At 35.7% G+C, this 18292-nt stretch overlaps 1 protein-coding gene across 4 annotated transcripts in view; it reads left to right on the forward strand.

Annotated features, from left to right (window-relative positions):
* PAPOLA (poly(A) polymerase alpha) overlaps positions 1-18292 on the forward strand; it is a 43159-nt gene that overhangs the window by 545 nt on the left and 24322 nt on the right. For all 4 annotated transcript variants that reach the window (XM_057371899.1, XM_057371901.1, XM_057371898.1 and 1 more), the window contains exons 2-9: positions 8255-8425; positions 9044-9110; positions 10195-10276; positions 10740-10849; positions 12749-12802; positions 15836-15947; positions 17192-17281; positions 17376-17514. In XM_057371899.1, the coding sequence (XP_057227882.1) occupies positions 8255-8425; positions 9044-9110; positions 10195-10276; positions 10740-10849; positions 12749-12802; positions 15836-15947; positions 17192-17281; positions 17376-17514 (825 nt within the window). The remainder of the gene's footprint in view (positions 1-8254; positions 8426-9043; positions 9111-10194; positions 10277-10739; positions 10850-12748; positions 12803-15835; positions 15948-17191; positions 17282-17375; positions 17515-18292) is intronic.

Raw genomic sequence — 18292 nt, forward strand, 5'->3', positions numbered from 1 at the left:
AGTCCCGGCAGAGACGGTGATGTGGCTTTTGCGTTGATGTCGCCGCCTCTGCGACCTCGCAGCGGCAGCGTGCGAGTCAGGGCGGAACGCGTGTGGCGGCCTGCGCCCCCCGCTGCTGGGTCAGGGCGCACGAACGGCCAGACCCGCGTGTTTGTCTCTTCCTCGCCCTGGCCTCCAAGGGTGAAGTGCTTTTTCACCTAAAATCCCCGGCGAAGTTTTTCCCCCGGTGACCACGCGGACACTTTTTCCCCGTTCTGGGGGCAAGAGACCCAGTGGGCGCCCCGAGCCTAGCGCGCTGCCCTTGGAACCCCCAGCTCCCGGTGGCTCSGGGCAGCGCCCCCGGCCGGCAGAGCGGGCTGCGGGCCCGTGTGTCCCACCAGCCCACCGCCGGCAATCCGGGCCGCTTGTGCCGTGCCGTGACCCTGCTGGCAGTGAGGAATAACGAAGTGTGACCTTATTCATCCTAGTTTGTTCGCTGTTTTCTTTCACCCCACCCCTTGCATTTTTTTTTTCGCTTCCTTTTTTTTTATTTTTTCCCATGTCGCTGACGATTCCTGAGTGAGACGACAAAACTTGCAGCTCCTTAGTTCTGCAGTTCATAATCTACGCGTTTTATTAGGTTATACAACTCGAGGGAGACRGTGATATGTGAATGGTCAAATGACTTTTCCTCATAAGGCATGTTCATAAATTTTGTTTTGTTTTTTTTTTTCTCTGAAGGAGAAATATAAAGAATTTGTGATTATTCACTCTTTTCTTCTCTATTATAGTTTGGGATTATTCACTGTTGTTTTAAATAYGTCAGCTTTCAAGTGAAGAATAGCCAAGGTTGTTGTGGTTAATTCAGGCTAATCTACTGCAAAGTTAGCAATGGGGTAGATAACATGATAGAAACTTACCTGAAAGGGTTTGTGGTAGGGAAGGGACCAGTGGGTGAGTGCAGGAAGGAAAATGGTTGTGCCAAGTAGGATCTAACGCTTGTATAAAGTGATGCCAATGTCCTTWTAGATAAGTTTTGCACATGTTAATTATGGCAGTGAAAAGTTACTAGAAGACAATTTTGAAGTTGGCTAGGCTTTTCAGCCTCAGGAAAATGGGAGGGTGTTGATTCTGCTTGCTTTCATTCTTAGTTTGTTTTGTTGTGACTAAATAAATTCCAAATGCTTAGTAACAGCATTTAAAAGTTTGGGCTACTTATATGAGTTGTAATAGCGATCTTCAACTCTGAAAAGTTTGGAATGATTTGATAATTGCTTTTTAGTGTAGCTATCTATGATGCTTTAACTAGAAGCTCTTAAATAACTGTACATAGTTATAATTGCACCAGTATTTTGCTATTTTCAGTATAAACATTATTGGCTACTTAACTAGAAGGAGTTCAGGAGGTTTATGATGTTAGCAAAAACGAAGCTTTCTCATTTTATACATTTGTTCTGTTATTTATATGTTTTTCATTATAGACTTTGTAACATTCAGTCAAGACTTCAAAGTGAATATTTTAATGCTGCTAAGTTGAAATGCTGGTAATGTTAATTCTTGAGTTTCTGAAGTGATACCACTGACTTTAGACGAAAGAGGCAGCTTGGGAAGTTTTTTCTTTGTAATTCTTTCCAGTTGATTCTTTCTACTGGGCAGTAATACTTTTGAGTGAAAGTGGAACAATTCTATGTTACTTGCCAAGCTTTCACGGTTACAAAATGTTCCCCCCTCCTTTTTTTTTTTTTTTTGCCTGACCTTTCAATATATCTTTTAAATTTCATTTTCAAGCCTGGTGTTTACAATTGACAGGCCTTGTCAAAACTGATCTCCCATACAACCAGAGATTGTCATTATTCTTGATGTGGACACTCAGGGTTCTCCAGAGCTCTACAACAGAGCTTATATTGCACTCTGTGTGTGTTTCCTTATTAATAGTATGGTGCAAAAGTATAAAACCAAGCAAATTCTTATTTTGTATGGTATATCAGTAGTAAGATTGCTGATGCTATTATCTGGCATTTACAGAAAGCTTTAATATTTTTTAAACTTCAAATGTATCCTAGAAACTTATGTGACTTTTCATTAAAGTTCTCATGTGTGAAGCATTAGCAGTTGTATAAGGAAGAAGTCTTTAACAAAAAAGCTGATTTGAAACAAGGATGACTACTTCCTCTGTCGTAAAGATATATTTTAGTGCACAGTTAGGTACAGAATGTTCCTGTGTATTATCTGAAACATAAGATGCCAGGGAAGAATGAAGCTCACTAAGCTGTTGATGTTTTGGTTGGGTCTGGGGCTTATACAGAARGGCTACTGACTCAATGAAGCTGGAGCTATATTTATGTGAGTGGTGATGTAGTCTTTTCATGCAACCTGGACCTTTCTAACCCTCAAAATAGAGAAAACATGAATCTGTTTTTTGGTAAGCTACTGAATATCTGTGTCTGCTGAATACATGGCAAAACACTTTTGATATGTTTTTTCACTGTAAGTWAAAGTGGAAAAAGGCACTGAACATTTAAAAGTGCCATAATAACAATAATTTTTAAGTATTGGTAACATTGGCATTAGAGTTTTGGAATGTCATTAATAATTATTCTTCACAGTGGACAGCCAAGCTTATTCTCACTTCTGAAGTAAGACCTTCCATGTTTTCTTGCACTAAGCTTTGCTGTAGACTTACGGGAAGTCATTATTTTCTTGATTTTTAATTAGAGACTGTTACCTTACATGCCGGAAGTACAGCACTGTATWTAAAATGGCTTGTGCTAATTGGGATTGGATAAACAGTGTGTTTCTGAACACACAGAGTTGAGAATTTTATAGGCTATTAGGAAAGGAATTAAATTWTTCTTAACCTTACAAATCACAGGACTGACTTTAGAAGAATAGTTGCCATAATAAAAGTGATAGCTTTCTTAATTGAGAAGCAATTAATATAAAAATCTGAACTGAGGGTTAATTTGTTATATGGCAATGATATGTGGTTTTGTAATAGTTTGCAGTCTTCCAGTATTATTCTAAAAAAGGACTGAGTTTATACCTGTTAACATAGAGGTACTGCACAGAACTTCAAAACCAGTTATTTTGGGCTGAGCAGATTTCACCGCTGAGACAAATTAATCTCTTACAGTGAAATGCTTTGTGGGATTCTTAGTTCTTGGTTTATACTCCCTGTATTCTTCTGATTCAGCCTTGCTGAATTTCTTAAATTGCTACAACTCTTGATTTGTTTGTCTCCATCTTAGCAATAAAAATAATTTTTGGTTCACCTGCTGCTTGTGCAGTTCATTAGCACTTTCTTTTCTTTAAACCTGAGAAACTTCTTCAACTGTGTTACTGAGAACATTGTGGATGAGTTTGTGTTTGCACATGCTGCCTTCATTATTTTTCTGTGCAAACAGAAGAACCAGGGAGGTTAGGAGAGTCCAAGGTTAGCAGARTGTGTAGGAATGATCTTCGTTTTGCCATAGGTGAATCTCTTCTATAGCCCTGTTGCCTGTCATTACTCCGATACCTGTGTATACATCCGTTCTGTGTATCTTGAACATCTCATACTAACAGTTGAAGACTTAAYTCATGGTCTGAATGGTCCAGTGATATTCTGTTAGATAGTAAACTTTTATTCAGGAATGCTGGATTGTTTAAACCATTTAAAATGTATGTTACCTCAGTAAGTGATTTGCACAGACTTCATTAAAGTTTCCTGCCTAGATTTTTGAAACTTTGCATGGAATCATGGTATTAGTATTAGGCTAGAAAACTCTAAAATGTCAGTCAGTTGTTGAAGGAAACTTCAAAACAAGCAAAGTCCCTCAGTAGATTTTCTCTGTATCTGGTCACAGTGGAGCTTGAGCTCCATGATTTTAACTCCAGCTGGTTAAGCAGATGGTGTGATGGCCAGCATTGCTTCAGAAATCTGACTTGGGTGTCTTACATCAGCAAATAAGAAGAATAAATTTTGCTCAGTTAATCAGTAGAGGCAAATAGAGAAGTGAGGATAATCACTGAGAATCCTTAAGTTGTGTCTTTCATTGTAGTGTCTGGATGAGTTTAAAATGTAGGGGGGGATTTAAACTGTCATAATTTGTTCAATATTATGCCATGTATTTTGAATATTTAAGTTGTTTGTATTGTCTTCTATTTTTGTGAAGCTTCCCAGATTTCTGTAGCATGATGTTTAGATAGTGTGGTGCTGATAGCAACTGTATTTTGTTTGTGATAAGAAATGTAAAATCTTAACACAAATAGCACTAAAAATAGTACTGTTAGAATGGACATGGCATTCTGGGAGAGGAGAGGAACAAGTGCTTAGAAAGACAGGTTTTCATGTGGGGGAAGGAGTTGGGTTAAATACAAAGCAAATCAGAAAAAGGAGTTCATGACAAGATTATTATTTCTTCTGAGGATGGGGAAAGGTTCTAATGTAAAAGAAAACAATAATACAGAACTTGGAATTAGCATCCAACTGTTAGTTGTATATAGGACAGTGTTGCATAGGTATAGCTACATTTGCTCTATGTTCAGTTTATATGCATGTGTTCAGGCCTATCATGTGATCTTTAAAAGATGTGTTGTAACCCCTCCTCTACCTCAGAAAAGCATAGAGTCACTTCAGTTTAAATGAGTTTAGAAGTGTATACTGTGGAAATGGTAGGTCTTCTTACAATCTTTATTTGTGTTTTTTTTCTTCCACTTCTGCACTCTGTTTAAAATGGTTTTGAGCAATGACCATATAGCCAAGGTTTGCTCTTTTTAGTTTGGTAGTTACTGCAACTAAAGATACCGCCTACCATAACTTTGGGTTCTGAGGAAAAAGTTGTTTGGCTGCTGCTTTCAGTTTAGCACAGACTAGAGCTTTGTGTYTGTGTTTTTATGGGGAAAAAGGACATGTGCATTTCTTACAGATGAATTTATTATTTGAATATAAAATACTGAATTATAACACTTTAGAATTAATCCACTCTGGCTGTTGCCCAATTTGTACATGGTTTAAATTGTCAGTTCATATGGTCTTCAAAAAATCAGATTAAACCAGAACTACAAYAGTAGCATGTTAAATTTAACTCTGCATTAAATACTTTGTAACTTTATATTTGTGCAGTTGACAGATAGCTCATAGTCATCTCAGAGTGAGAAGATCTTCATGTTTATATGTGGTTTACTAGAAACACCCAAAAGCCCCAAACTGTATCTTAATTTTCCTTGTGATCTTCAAAAGAAGAGCTTAGGGTTTTGTTTTTTTTTTGTCTGTTTGTTTGGTTCTTTTGTTTGTTTGTTTGTTTGTTTGTTTGTTTTTTTTTGTGTTTAGTTTGTTTGTTTGGGGTGTTTGTTTGGTTTGTTTTTCTTTTTTAAGAAAAAGAAACAAGCCCTAAACATGCTTTCAGTTGTGTCAGACCCTGACATGGTCTGGCAAATCTGACTCTGCTGTTAAGAGCAAGTAGCTGTGATGGAACTTGTGGTTGTGGTTTATTACTCTGCTTTTTGTTAATGTTCAGTGACCACCAGRTTGACATACCGTCATGGTATTGACTTCCCAATAAGGCCTTAACACCTCTAATCCTCTTGGGTAGAACATTAGCACTGATACTTCCCTGGCTTTTCACTTTTCTCTTTGAATAAATTTGGTAGTTTAGGCTCTTCTCTGGACATATCRGAAGTAGAAGCTAGAATGTCCATATGCCCATGTGTGACTAAGAGGGAAGATGCTGGAGTAGGAGTATGATCTTCATGGTTTTAAAAAATAGTAGAAGTCTAAGAGCATTWATCATTAGCATTTGCTGACTAAAATGTAACATGGAAATACAGAATTAAAGTGGGCTAATGAGACTTTGAGTTCATTTCTCAGAGATAATTTGCTTTGAGAAGCAGGTAGCAAATGTGTTATTTGGAGTTTCTTTGTTTTGTGGGAGGTAGGAGACAGGGAGAGGATATACCTTCACTTGCTTGTTTGTTTGTAGTAACTTTCATGCTGCCTTTTAAATGAAAATATGATCTAGGATGAGTTACTTTATTCAATCTTTCATTAAGTTAAACAAAGCTTCTTGCCGTACCATTTTTTTGTTTAATTTTCCAAAGGAAATTTTTTCATCTCTTGGTGTGCTGCAGGAGCCTTAAACCGGAATTAACTTAATGGGTGTGARCAGCAGAGCTTCAATTTAAATGTTTTTATCTGTAAATAACAGATATTCTCTTCAGTATTAATACGTGTTAAAATGTAAGCTTCATCCTGTCTTGTGCAGCTGTAAAATCTGCTTGAAGACCGCTGTGGTGAGAATTGTTGCACACTAACTCAGTGAAAGGGTACTTACTAACTCCTGAACCCTCAAAGAGAAGGTTAACTTGTTGTAGGAAGGTTCTGTGCTGTCGGCACCATCGTTATTTCATTGTTATAAAAGTACATGTAAAGAACCGTAGCTAGTTTCGTATTACAATTCCCAAAGGTGTATATCTGGTGATTGATTGAATTGGTCGTTTGAAGCCATTGTTTTAGTGAACAGTTTCAAAGCTTGTTTGTGCTGTGTGGCCACGCTCTGGTGGTCCTATAGGGGTTGGAGGAACACTGCTTTAAGTGATGGCAGTGTGGAGTTTTGAAGACAGACCTGCACATTCACTGCCAGGGTGTAAACCAGGTGTAAATGAGGTTAGGGAAGAGATCTGATGTTTGCCTGGGGTTTATGGATTGTAATTTTTATGTTTAAGCTGTTAATTCTTGAATTGGTGAATCATGGYCCTTACAAGTAGGGGAAGTACAGAGACCTCTGTCACCATTGCTGACTTCAGGAATCAGCTYCACCAGAATCTGGTTTTGAGTGACATTGAGTGTTTTCTGAATCTAGTAACAGCATATGCCAGGCTGTGTTTGGCCAGTCCTTTTAATGAGTATCTGTTGAATTGGATTCAGTTTCTTGCTATGAATGGGTAAAAATTGCAGTTAGACCATTAGGAAATTGCTACACAAAGCTAAAATATTGATTGTTTTGCTGCTTTAAAATACCTGTAAAAGTAATCTGAAAAATCTTAAATTAAAAAGCATCTTCATTTTCCCAAATTAATAGTTGGGAAAAGGGGAGAAAATGTAGTTCAAATTTAACTACTTGCTTTGTGGCATAAGTTAAAATATTCAAAACATCCAAAGGATGTTTATCTATTGACACTTTGTTTTCTGGCTGCTTTTTTTTGAGGCATTTAAGTGGCTGAAGCTACTATTTGTGTTGACATTCCTAACTTTTTAAATAGAAAACAAAAAGTTTTCATGGTTTCCTTTGTTGTTAATTTGAATTACTRTTTTATATAACTAATCTGAACAGCTTTTTAAAAAAAATGTTTCCACTGACACCTGAAGTCCAAAGGTCTTTATGGTTTGTTCAGCTGCTACTAGATTCTTCATTAGTTCATTAAAACCTCCTACCTAAAGAAAGCAGTATAAAATAATTTTTCTAGACATTGCCCCAGTCCCCATGATTACTTGAAGGTTAATTTTTTTTAATGTACACTTTTAAAGTATTTTTTCCTGATGCGCCTTTTTTTTTGCTCAAGAGCAGGGGGACAGATGTCCTCAAACTCGAATTATGACTGAATTCTTAGTTGCAAAYGAATTATAGTACTTACGATTGTTATAAAATGGGTTTAACTTTTGGAAAATGTTATCATGTTTTGTGTATTCTCATAAATTACAGGTTTAGGTGYTCTTTTTTTAATACTTAGTCTTTATGGAAATGGGGAATGAAATTTTGAGGAGATGACGATGACCAATAGTGGAAGTAAAGTGGAAGTCATACTGTACTTTTCCCACACATAATGGGTAGTTAGCCTGATGAAARTACTTCTCATTTTTTATGATAGAAATAGTATGTAATATAGATAAATATAGAGAACTGATATTGCATCAATATACCAAGGAATGTTATGCGTGCCAAGAGTGGGACTTTCACTTTTGCTATCAGCTTGGCTTTTTGACATGGAGGGTTTCTCTGCATTTTAGACTTTATGGATGTGAAGGAGCCCAAGCTGATGATGAGGCTTTTGCCCTAATAAAATGAAAAAAGTACTAAAGGGGAGAAGTGTAAATGCTTATTATGAGTTGGTGAAAAATAATTCTGTTGGTGTCTTTAACAGGGCAGATTGAGCACGGAGTGATTTGGCATGAAAATGCTAACACTAGGCTTAGTTTTTTTTCTCCTTAGAATGTATCTCTTGTTTGCTAYCCTGATGAGAAAAAGAAAATTGTTTTGTTTTCTTTCTGTTAGTAACTTTATCTAATTGCCTTTATTAGTCCCGTTACAACCCAGGGATCACAAACACAGCAACTACAGAAGCATTATGGCATTACCTCACCTATCAGTTTAGCTGCCCCCAAGGAGTTTGACTGCATGCTTACCCAGAAATTAATCGAAACCCTAAAACCTTATGGTGTATTTGAAGAGGAAGAAGAGCTGCAACGCAGGTGAGTGAACACTATGGTTTCTGTCCTGTCATGGGTTCTTGTGGTTGACTGTTGAACCCCACGTGTGTTTCTGTTCTTTCAAATGCTTTCTCTAAAAGCCTAGTGGAATTAAAAGCTTGATATTTCTCAATTGAGAGGAGTACTTCAAAGCATAGAAAGAAATTAAAATGGCCTTAAAATTTTGGAGGCTGGTTTGCATTTTTCCCCTTTATCACTACTTTAATGTAATAGACGTTACCTTTTTTCTCTMCTTTTTAAGTTTTCTTGAGTATTTTTTTTTCTCTCAGTCCTGCTTCTTACTGTTTTTTTAGATGTATGTGTTATATGAATTTAAGTTTTATTTTGAGATTGAGTAGAATTCATATACCTAATGTGTGTATGGCTTGCATGCTTGCATTTTTTTTTAACTTAAATCTCTTGAATGTCTCTAAAAGGGGAAAAGTAGAGGGAATGTTTTAAGAGTAACTTTTTTTCAGTATACATATAAAATAAGATATCTGATTAGATCTGCAGTGTTACTCTAGTTGACTTATTGTATAATGATGATCACAGTCTTCAAAAATTATGCTTAGTTTTGTCTTGAGTTTGTAATGTGTCCTTCTGCTGTTTTGTTAATAGGATTCTAATTTTGGGAAAATTAAATAACTTGGTAAAGGAATGGATACGGGAAATCAGTGAAAGCAAGGTACGGATGTATTTTGCATAGAGTGGCCAATACTGTAATTCAAAAACTGCTGTAAGAARATAATTCTGAAATATGTTCCTAGACTTAATGGGATGAACCTTAGATTTGGGGATCAAAACAAATACTATCCTTTTGTAGAGTGATAATGCTGATACTGTTTTTGCCAAATTACAGTAATCCCTACCCCCACACACATCTTTTTTCAATGATTATAGCCTTGCATGTTTATGGATTTGTTTTTTTTTAGGAATAAACCCCTAATTTTTGAAGCTATTTTGCTTTGTGTGTATTTGGGCTTGTATTCTTTCTGTACACTTTGATTATGCAATGAAAATTTATTTACGAACAAGATTATGGGCAGAAATGGCCCTGCTATGTGTGTCCTGATCCTTGAAAACAAAACAGTGAGAGTATCATCACCAGTGTAAGATTGAAAGCTACTTAAGTTAATCTAATATACATTACAAAATAGAATTTTTGTTTTATTTTATCTTCCACTGTGTGAGCATTCACGTAGAGTTTCAGATTGTAGCATCGCCTCCTATTATGAAATAATAGCCCTCTTTGCCCACAGTACTGTGGATTCAACAGTTTTTTAAAGATTAGGAACTTTAGTAGATGCACCTAAAAAATTTCAACATGAAATAAATACTTCTCCCAACCTCAGATTTTTATTTCAAGACTATTGTATGAGTATCTCTGAAAGAAATGTGGTAAATACTGATACAGTAGACTGTATTTTGTGTTGCTCTAAATTGGAGTCCATCGTCAACTTTTGAGTMAGTCTGAAATGCCTGCGTGGTAAGCAAAATGTGTCTCTGTAGTGTTATCAAGCTGCTGCACCTGAAGTGTAGAATTGGTGCAACAATTACCAGGTTTGAGGCAGTAATGTGTAATGTGGTTTAAATGTTACAAATGGTTCCAAGTGGCAAACATATATCAGTCTTTTCTGTAAATATTGAGGTTATTATTTTAGTAGTTTAACAGTGTAAATTTTGTGCAAAACTTTTTCTCTTCATTGAAAATAAATTATGTTGTTATAACATCTTAAGGTAAAATAACCAATTCTTTTTACTCCATTTAGAATCTTCCGCAATCGGTAATAGAAAACGTGGGAGGAAAAATTTTTACATTTGGATCCTATAGATTAGGGGTTCATACAAAAGGTAACATTTCCTTTTTCTATAAAAACCCATGTGTTTGAGGTAATGACTGATCTTGCTGTATTTTGAGGTGGTGTTCGATTTCTTAAATTTTGTCTAGCCATCTCTAGTCTTCATTCCAAATAAAATAAATATATTCCTATATTRTGTTTTTCTCATAGATTAAATAATTTTCAATTTTTTTTTCTGTTTCTTAAAGATAGAAGAAGCTGTATACTTAAATTTTCATGTTTTGTTCTTTGAAAATTAAAAGTGTTCCACAATTGGAGCATGAGTGTACGTATGTGTTTTGTATGTTTAATGGTCATGACATTTTTTTCATTTGTTTTGACTAGTATTTCAAAACAAACTCATTCCACATGATGAGAAACTAAATTTTCCTGCTTAATTATTAAAAAAAAATATTACTGGCATTCCATGCATACAAAGAATTGAATAATTTACTTCTGCTTATTAACCATTACAGGTGCTGATATTGATGCCCTGTGTGTTGCACCAAGACATGTTGAAAGAAGTGATTTTTTCACATCGTTTTATGAAAAATTAAAACAACAAGAAGAAGTGAAAGATCTGAGGGTATGTGAAAGGCCTGATACAGCTTGCTGACCTGAGGATTAGGAAAATTCAGTAGAGAAAGATAATGCATTAAATAAGTAAATATAACTTTACTGTTAAGATTTGCAAAGGATTTTTTGTTAGCCTGCAGCAAAGCCTGTCATAAGAGTTGAAACAAATACAGATTCTTCCATATTTTCTCTGCTCCCTCTTAATAGATACATTCACTTAAAAATTTGGATGGCAGAACAATCTCCTAGCATGTATGACAAAATTTCTGCTTGCTCACTAGCAGCAGGCAGATGCACATGTGTTAGCTTGAGAAGGATCAGGACCAAACTTGTGTGGTTTTATTGAAGTTTTTATGCTGCTTTTTTATATAACTTCATGCTTATATAAGCAGTTATGTTGGCTGATATTAAGTAAACTTTTTATATTGGCTGACAACTCTGCAAAGGGAAGCTGTATTTTTAGTGTCTCATTATTAGATGTATGTGCAAGGTTTTTAGCATGTAAAGGTGAAGATTTCACTTATAGTAGAAGACTGTAGTAATGCAGTATCTTGTTTCTGTTATACCTAAGTGACAAGCCTCCCTAAGTTAACTGGTGGGAGCTGTAATCTTCTTGATATTGGCTCAGAGTAAATTTTCTCTGCTCCAATTTCTCTTTTTTTTAGATGAAGATCKTTGCTGACAAGTCTTTCTTTGGTTTAGTTCTCATAAAACAATTGGAACTGCAGCATTCTTTGACTCTGTGCATCCTGTAGTTGGTAACTACCAGGGTAGTGCRGATGTCTGGTAGTAACACTATATGCACTGAAACAACTGTTTGAATGCTTTATTATCTTTCAGTAATCTTTAAATTGACATATTTGAGAGGACTCAGGTTTTCAGATTTCCATTCAACTTTGCAGTAAACTCTTAACTCCAGGTAATGTAGTTGATTTAGCAGCAAGGTATGTGTGCTGTTCAGTGTAGCTCTGCAGCCATGTAAATAACCTTTATATTAGGCTRTCATAACACTTTTAAATCATTCCTGCTAATATTAGGAGTTTGTACATCTCCATCTTTAGGGGAGCACAGACTTTCCTAGTCGTTGCTCTAGTGAGTGTGAGACACTTGTGAACTTGATATTTTGCTTAGGATCCATCCTATCAACCAGTAATGTTAAGGGAACATTAACTAAAGTTTGAGCACAGACAGTAGTGTTGTCTCCTCCTCTTTAAGGATGGAGACAACACTAAGAATGGAAACACTCTTGGAACAGTTTATCTTCCAACAGTTCAGAGTATTTCTTATTTGGAGGTAGGCAGTGTTCTTTGTTTTTATAAAAAGTAATGTACTGCAGATCTGCATTTAGTTCTCATGCTAGTTCAGGAAAATATTCATAGCTGATTTCAGGGTAGATGTGAGGGGCCATAGTTTCATTGTGATACTGTTCATTTAAACACCTTATTATTGACCACATTTTAAAAGGGTACATGATCTCTGGAGACTGGTGACTTGACAGTTGTTTTAGATGAAGTCAGGCTGCWTACATTTCTTATATTAACTATGGAAACAGAAATAAGAGACCTTTTAGAGCAAGAATCACCATAGCTTGGAATAGTTAGAGATACTTGTGAGGAGTTAAGATGCTTGATCATGTCTTGTGTGTAGGGAGAAAGAGTCTTGGACCTCGAGCAGAGCTGGTTGGTACAAGTTTGCATTATAATCAACATCTAGACAGCTGTAGCACATAGTAGGTCAGTGCTTACTCCATAAACACTCAATAGTGGCGAAAGACACTGTTGACAAAAATCAACCTGAAACAGGAAAGCATTAATATAAATAGCATTTCATTATGATTGTCTAGATCTGCTGGATATTGTTTGTAAATGTTCTCTATACTGAAAATAAAATACAACTTTTTTTCCCCCAGGCTGTTGAAGAAGCTTTTGTCCCAGTTATTAAACTTTGTTTTGATGGAATAGAGGTAAAGATCATATTTTAATTAGTTTTGGTAGAACATGGTTWTAACAAAATTTTAAAGATCTTAATAACTTGTTATTCATTAATATGAATTCTAATAAAGTGACTCTCTGGAGTTCGTATGTAAGATTTTGACAACAGTCCTCAATTATGTAATTTAAAGTGGAGATTTAAGACTGAAACAAGTTTTTCTTGATGGACTTAAAGCTGTATGTAGACTATTGCCCTGTTTCTTTTTTTGGCACTGCTACTCACATGTACTAATTACTTGMCTAACCTGTAGAGTACCAGTATTAACATTATTCAGACCTAACATTTAATAGAAATCATATTCATAAATAATATGGCTTCAGAATTTTTTTTTTGACTGCTAATGATTAAGTGTCCAAACATGAAAGATTTGCTTCATTATCATACCTTATAGAAAGTTGTGGTCTTTAACTAGTTCTCAGAAATGTACTACTGAAGGCAAGCTGGGTATTCCTTTTGTCCTGATCTCTTACATGCCTGTAAATACGTTACCAAAATTATGATATTGGTGCCTGGAGCCTGATGGATCAGCTGTCCTGGAGCACTTGCTTAATTTGATTTTTTGCTAAGAAAATAGGAATGATACTTTCAAAAGATACTCTAATTGTTCTGAGACTCTTATATAGTGAAACGGTCATCTTGGTGATGACAAAAACATGTGAACTGTTCATACACAGAGTTCATGGGACTTAAGAGTTGTACAATGTGAWTCAGTAACTGGTGGGTACAAGAAAGTTAGTTTACTAACTAAACATGGGAAAGARTTCCCATGCTAATCTTCTGGCAAATGACATGTTGTAGCATTGTACACAAGACTGGACAATTCCTTCTCTCTCAGTCTGTGAGTTTGTATCTGTTAGCCATTTTATTACTGTCCATGTAAAGTTGAGTACTATGAACATTTTTCTGGAGAATCTGTTTTCTAGTTACCTAGCTTAAATATTCATTCTAAATGTTGAAACTTACCATAGATGTTCTCTGGTCAATTTGGTTTTTGTATGTTGTTTTTTTTTTTCCTCCACCCATTTCTGTTCAAGCGGGAGTTGTCTCTCCAAATAAGAAAAAAAAAGGACTGTTTGCTCTAAAAGAAGTGTTCTTGTTCCAATATAGTAATTTATGAACGGCTTTGATGGGCTTAGGTTTATTACTGAGAATTAACCCATGTTGCTGACAGTGCACGAGAGTTCTTTCATCTTCTGCCATAAGCACGCTCCTTGTATATACTAGTATTGTTGGGCCACAGCTTCTGATAGTTTTATTTGTGGCCAGCTATGTCAGTATCAAAAGATTTTAATTTGATTTTCCTTTTGCTAAGCCAGGCAAAATGTGCCAGAACTTAAAACTGAGGAAAGGGAGTTTAGTWTTGTAGTAATCCTGTTATTAAAACTTCCATGTTTTATTGCCACCTATTGCTCCTCCCATTACTAGCAATGGCTGTTAATTTCTTAATTTGAAAGTAGATGTCAGTGAGCTTTTTATCTTCAGAGGTGCTAGACCTTCCAGAGATCAGAGCAGAACTTGAAGTTAATTTTGAACTTGTTTTACACTGAGAAGTAGTACTTTTGACTTAAGTAGGAACTTCTGTGTGTGGTACAGATTGTTGATAAGGCTAGCTATTAAGCACTTTGAAATACAAAATCCACTGCATTTTTTGGAAGTGCTGTTCTGTAGTTTAAAACATAGATAGATGTTTAAAACAGATAAATGCAGTTTTAAGTACCCACAGTCTTTTAAGATACTTTCAACTTTACTTGCAACTTAACTTTATCTAAAATAATTTTAATGTAACTAAACCTGCTTTGTTCTTGATGCAATAGTACTAGGTATTTCATTGTTCTAAAAGCCTCATTTGGTCTTTGCTGCCTTGCAGACAGGCTGCTGATATGCACTTGGTATTCTCATCCGCTGAGTGATGGAAAGGCAAACTGACATCTCCACTTTGTGCGATGTCTTGTGCGTGGGGCAGTGCAAAACTAGCTCGGTGCTGAATAGTATTTTAGATGTTCTTGGCCTAGAAAAACTGTTACTTTAAAGTATTGCAGAAGTAATAGTAATGAAAATGGACATAATTTCAAGATGTATATACTTGTTCAGCAGCTTGCTGAGAATTTTGAGAACCTTTTCTGCAATCTGATATGTAGACTCTTCATAGATACTGGCCTTATATAGTCAGCTAGTTACATGTGTGCTTTACAGGGCTGTATGGAGAAAGGTATCCTACTTGTTCTGTAATTCTGTGGTAATTTTCATAAAACATAGGATATGCTGGGTTGGAAGGAACTCATTAGGATTGTCCAAGTCCCGCTKTTGGCCCTGTGTAGAACACTCCAAGAGTCACGTCATGAGCCTGAGTGTTGTCCAAATGATTCCTGAACTCTGTTAGGCCTGGTGCTGTGACCACTTCCCTGGGAAGCCTGTTCCAGTGCCTGACCACTACATGGGTGAAAAAACTTTCCCTGATATGTAACCTAAACCTCCCTGGACTCAGCTTCATGCTGTTTCCTTAAATCCTGCCACTGGTTATGAGAGCAAAGAGATCAGTACCTGCCCCTTTGTGATCCTCAACATCTTCATGAGGGGAAGCAATGAGGACTCTCCTCAGCCTTCTCTGGAATTCTCTAGAATACTTAAATCCTGGTTTTAGCCTAAATATTTTTAGGTTTTAATGGCTTGTTCTGATGTTGGTAGGATTTTGTGTTCTGGACCTTGACGTGATGCTTGTTCTCAAATCATTTTTATTTACATTGACAGCATAGTTTGTGTGTATGTGGGCTTGTTCTCTATTAGTCCAAATGTGTATTTTATCCTCTTGGAAAAGGAGCTGTAAGATAGATGAAGCATCTGTAAGTGTTTCTTTCAGTGCCTGTGGAGAATGCTAGTACGTATTTCTTAAAGGGATTCTTTGTACTAGGAAGACTACTGTTAGTAAACTTGATGAACRTGACTAATAAAATTCCACAGAAGAAAGAACTGTTGTCTAATGTCTTACCTATTTTTTTTTCTTAAGATTGACATTTTGTTTGCAAGATTAGCACTGCAGACTATTCCTGAAGACTTAGATCTACGAGATGACAGCCTACTTAAAAATTTAGACATTAGATGCATACGAAGTCTTAATGGTATGTATATATTGTTAKGTATATCAACTTGTCTAATCTTTAAATAACTGTCCTAGGTTCTTTGATACAGTAGTTGTGGATTTGACTGAAAATACAGCAAATTCATRTCTAGAAATAAAGTTATAGCCAGTTTTATATATGTTTTTGGGGAGGAGGGTTGTTTCTTGTTCACGAAAATGTTTATGCTTTATTTCTCTTGTTTAGTTTGTAAATGGTTGTAGAAAATATTGGGACTTAGAAGACTTTTGTGTGGAACATAACCTATTTCTGTGCATAAGGATGTGTGGTTTTTAATTCGTGTTTGCATAAACATACATGAAATTACTTCAGTGATTAATTGGAGATATCARAATGCTGTTAGAGGTCAGGTCTTTAGTAGCTTACTAGCTTGTGTAACTCTAAACTTCTCTATAATATAATCTTAGCTTAAGAAATGGTTGTCTGTGTATAGGATGGTAGGGCTTCAGTCTGGCTGCAGCTTGAGGGGGAAGAGGAACATGTGAGGTGGCACTGATTGTTGTTACAAACTAAAAATCTGGTAGTTTGAGATTATCAAAGCTGCTTAATTGTTTTGTGGAATTCGCATCTGTGCAATCTCTAGCGTTCATAGTTGCCTTTTACTTTTAAGTAGTCTTAGGTAATACTATTTTCATGCAAACAGCTCTCTGCAGCTACTTAGTAACAATCAAGTACTTGATTATAAATCCCCAAAAATCAAGCAGTTAATGCTGCCATCTACAGTGCTACAGTCCGAAAATATCCCAGTAAAGTAGTGGTACAGCTAGTATGTTTAAATACTATTCTTCTTAGCCTGTTCTTATAAATTCAAAGCTTTGACTTATGACTGGTAGGTTTTCTGTAGGTTCATGAAGGCTTTTAATTTGTTTTAAATTTACTTGCACATTCCATGTTATAATGTATGTATTCAGATAATAGTGGAACTTGTTTGTTGCTTCAACACCTTATATAGTTCATTAATAACAAAAAATCAAGCAGCAGTCTAAAACTGTAGTCATGTGCTCATGGATTGGGTACCTGAGTGCCAACTAAAATGTAAAACACTAAAAATGAAAAGAGTCACATGAAAATATGTTAAGCTTTCCCATTCAAAACCAAATTGATCAGAACATGAAATGAGTTTCCAGCTTGCTTATCTAGAAAGTTTGATAGTTTTGAAGGTGAGGGAGAATAAGCAAACAAAAAACTTTGGAGGCAGCAATTGTAATGGATTCTTTCTTTTGCAGGTTGCCGGGTAACCGATGAAATTCTGCATCTAGTACCAAACATTGACAACTTCAGGTTAACACTGAGAGCTATCAAATTGTGGGCAAAACGTAAGCGGTTTTATTCCAAAATTTGTAAAGTTTCCACTACTTCCTACGGTTACTGATATGTCTCTCTTTTGTCTCTTTCCTTCTCAATTCACAGGCCACAACATCTATTCCAATATCCTAGGTTTCCTTGGCGGTGTTTCCTGGGCTATGCTAGTAGCAAGAACTTGCCAGCTTTATCCAAATGCAATAGCATCAACTCTTGTACATAAATTTTTCTTGGTATTTTCTAAATGGTATGTTTTTGGGGATTTTTTTGGTTTTTTTTTTTTTTCTTTTTCTTTGTTTTTAATTTAGATTAAACTAAAATAAAATTGCTTGTAGACACTAAATTTTAGTCCTGTTTTTATGGTACCATTTTCAGCTGTTACCAGATTAAGATAAATTAGAAGCATTGTTCTTGCCACCAGAAATGTGTCAGCTTAGTTTTTGAGTAAGTCATCTGACATGTCTTGTTTTTAAAGTATCCAAACCAAAACCACCCAGTTCTTAATTAAAATTTTCTCAAGTATTGAGAAAAATTGTTGAGTTACAAAAGTAACTCAACTTGAGTTACTGAGTATTGTTGAGTTACAAAAATACTCTTCAGATAAAATACTTACATAGTACAAAATAATAACAGACAGCCCAAAATTTCAAATCTTTTATCATTCAGATACTGGGATAATGAATAAAGGAGGTATGCCAGTATCTGGTTTAGGCACATTGTTTAAATGTAATCTAAGAGAATCAGTGGCAAAATGTGGGTTTTAATCTTGTCAGTGTGGAGTGGTAGGTGTTTCAGCTTTACATGCAATTTCATACTTTTGAGCTAGGTAGCTCAAAGATGGTTTGAATAATGCTGATGGGAACATTCCAAGCAAATTTAGAAGWAGTGGGGCAACTACAAACTTTGCAAATTACATATGAATACTGTTTTGCTTAAAAGATCATGTCTGGATGCCTATATCCTTCATGAGACACTGGCAGATTTTAAGAATCATTTACCACGGTGTTGCTTTACTTCAGTTATAG

This window comes from Malurus melanocephalus, unplaced genomic scaffold, assembly GCF_030028575.1.
Source record: "Malurus melanocephalus ecotype Western Australia unplaced genomic scaffold, MMel_1.1 scaffold_161, whole genome shotgun sequence".
NCBI lineage: Eukaryota > Metazoa > Chordata > Aves > Passeriformes > Maluridae > Malurus > Malurus melanocephalus.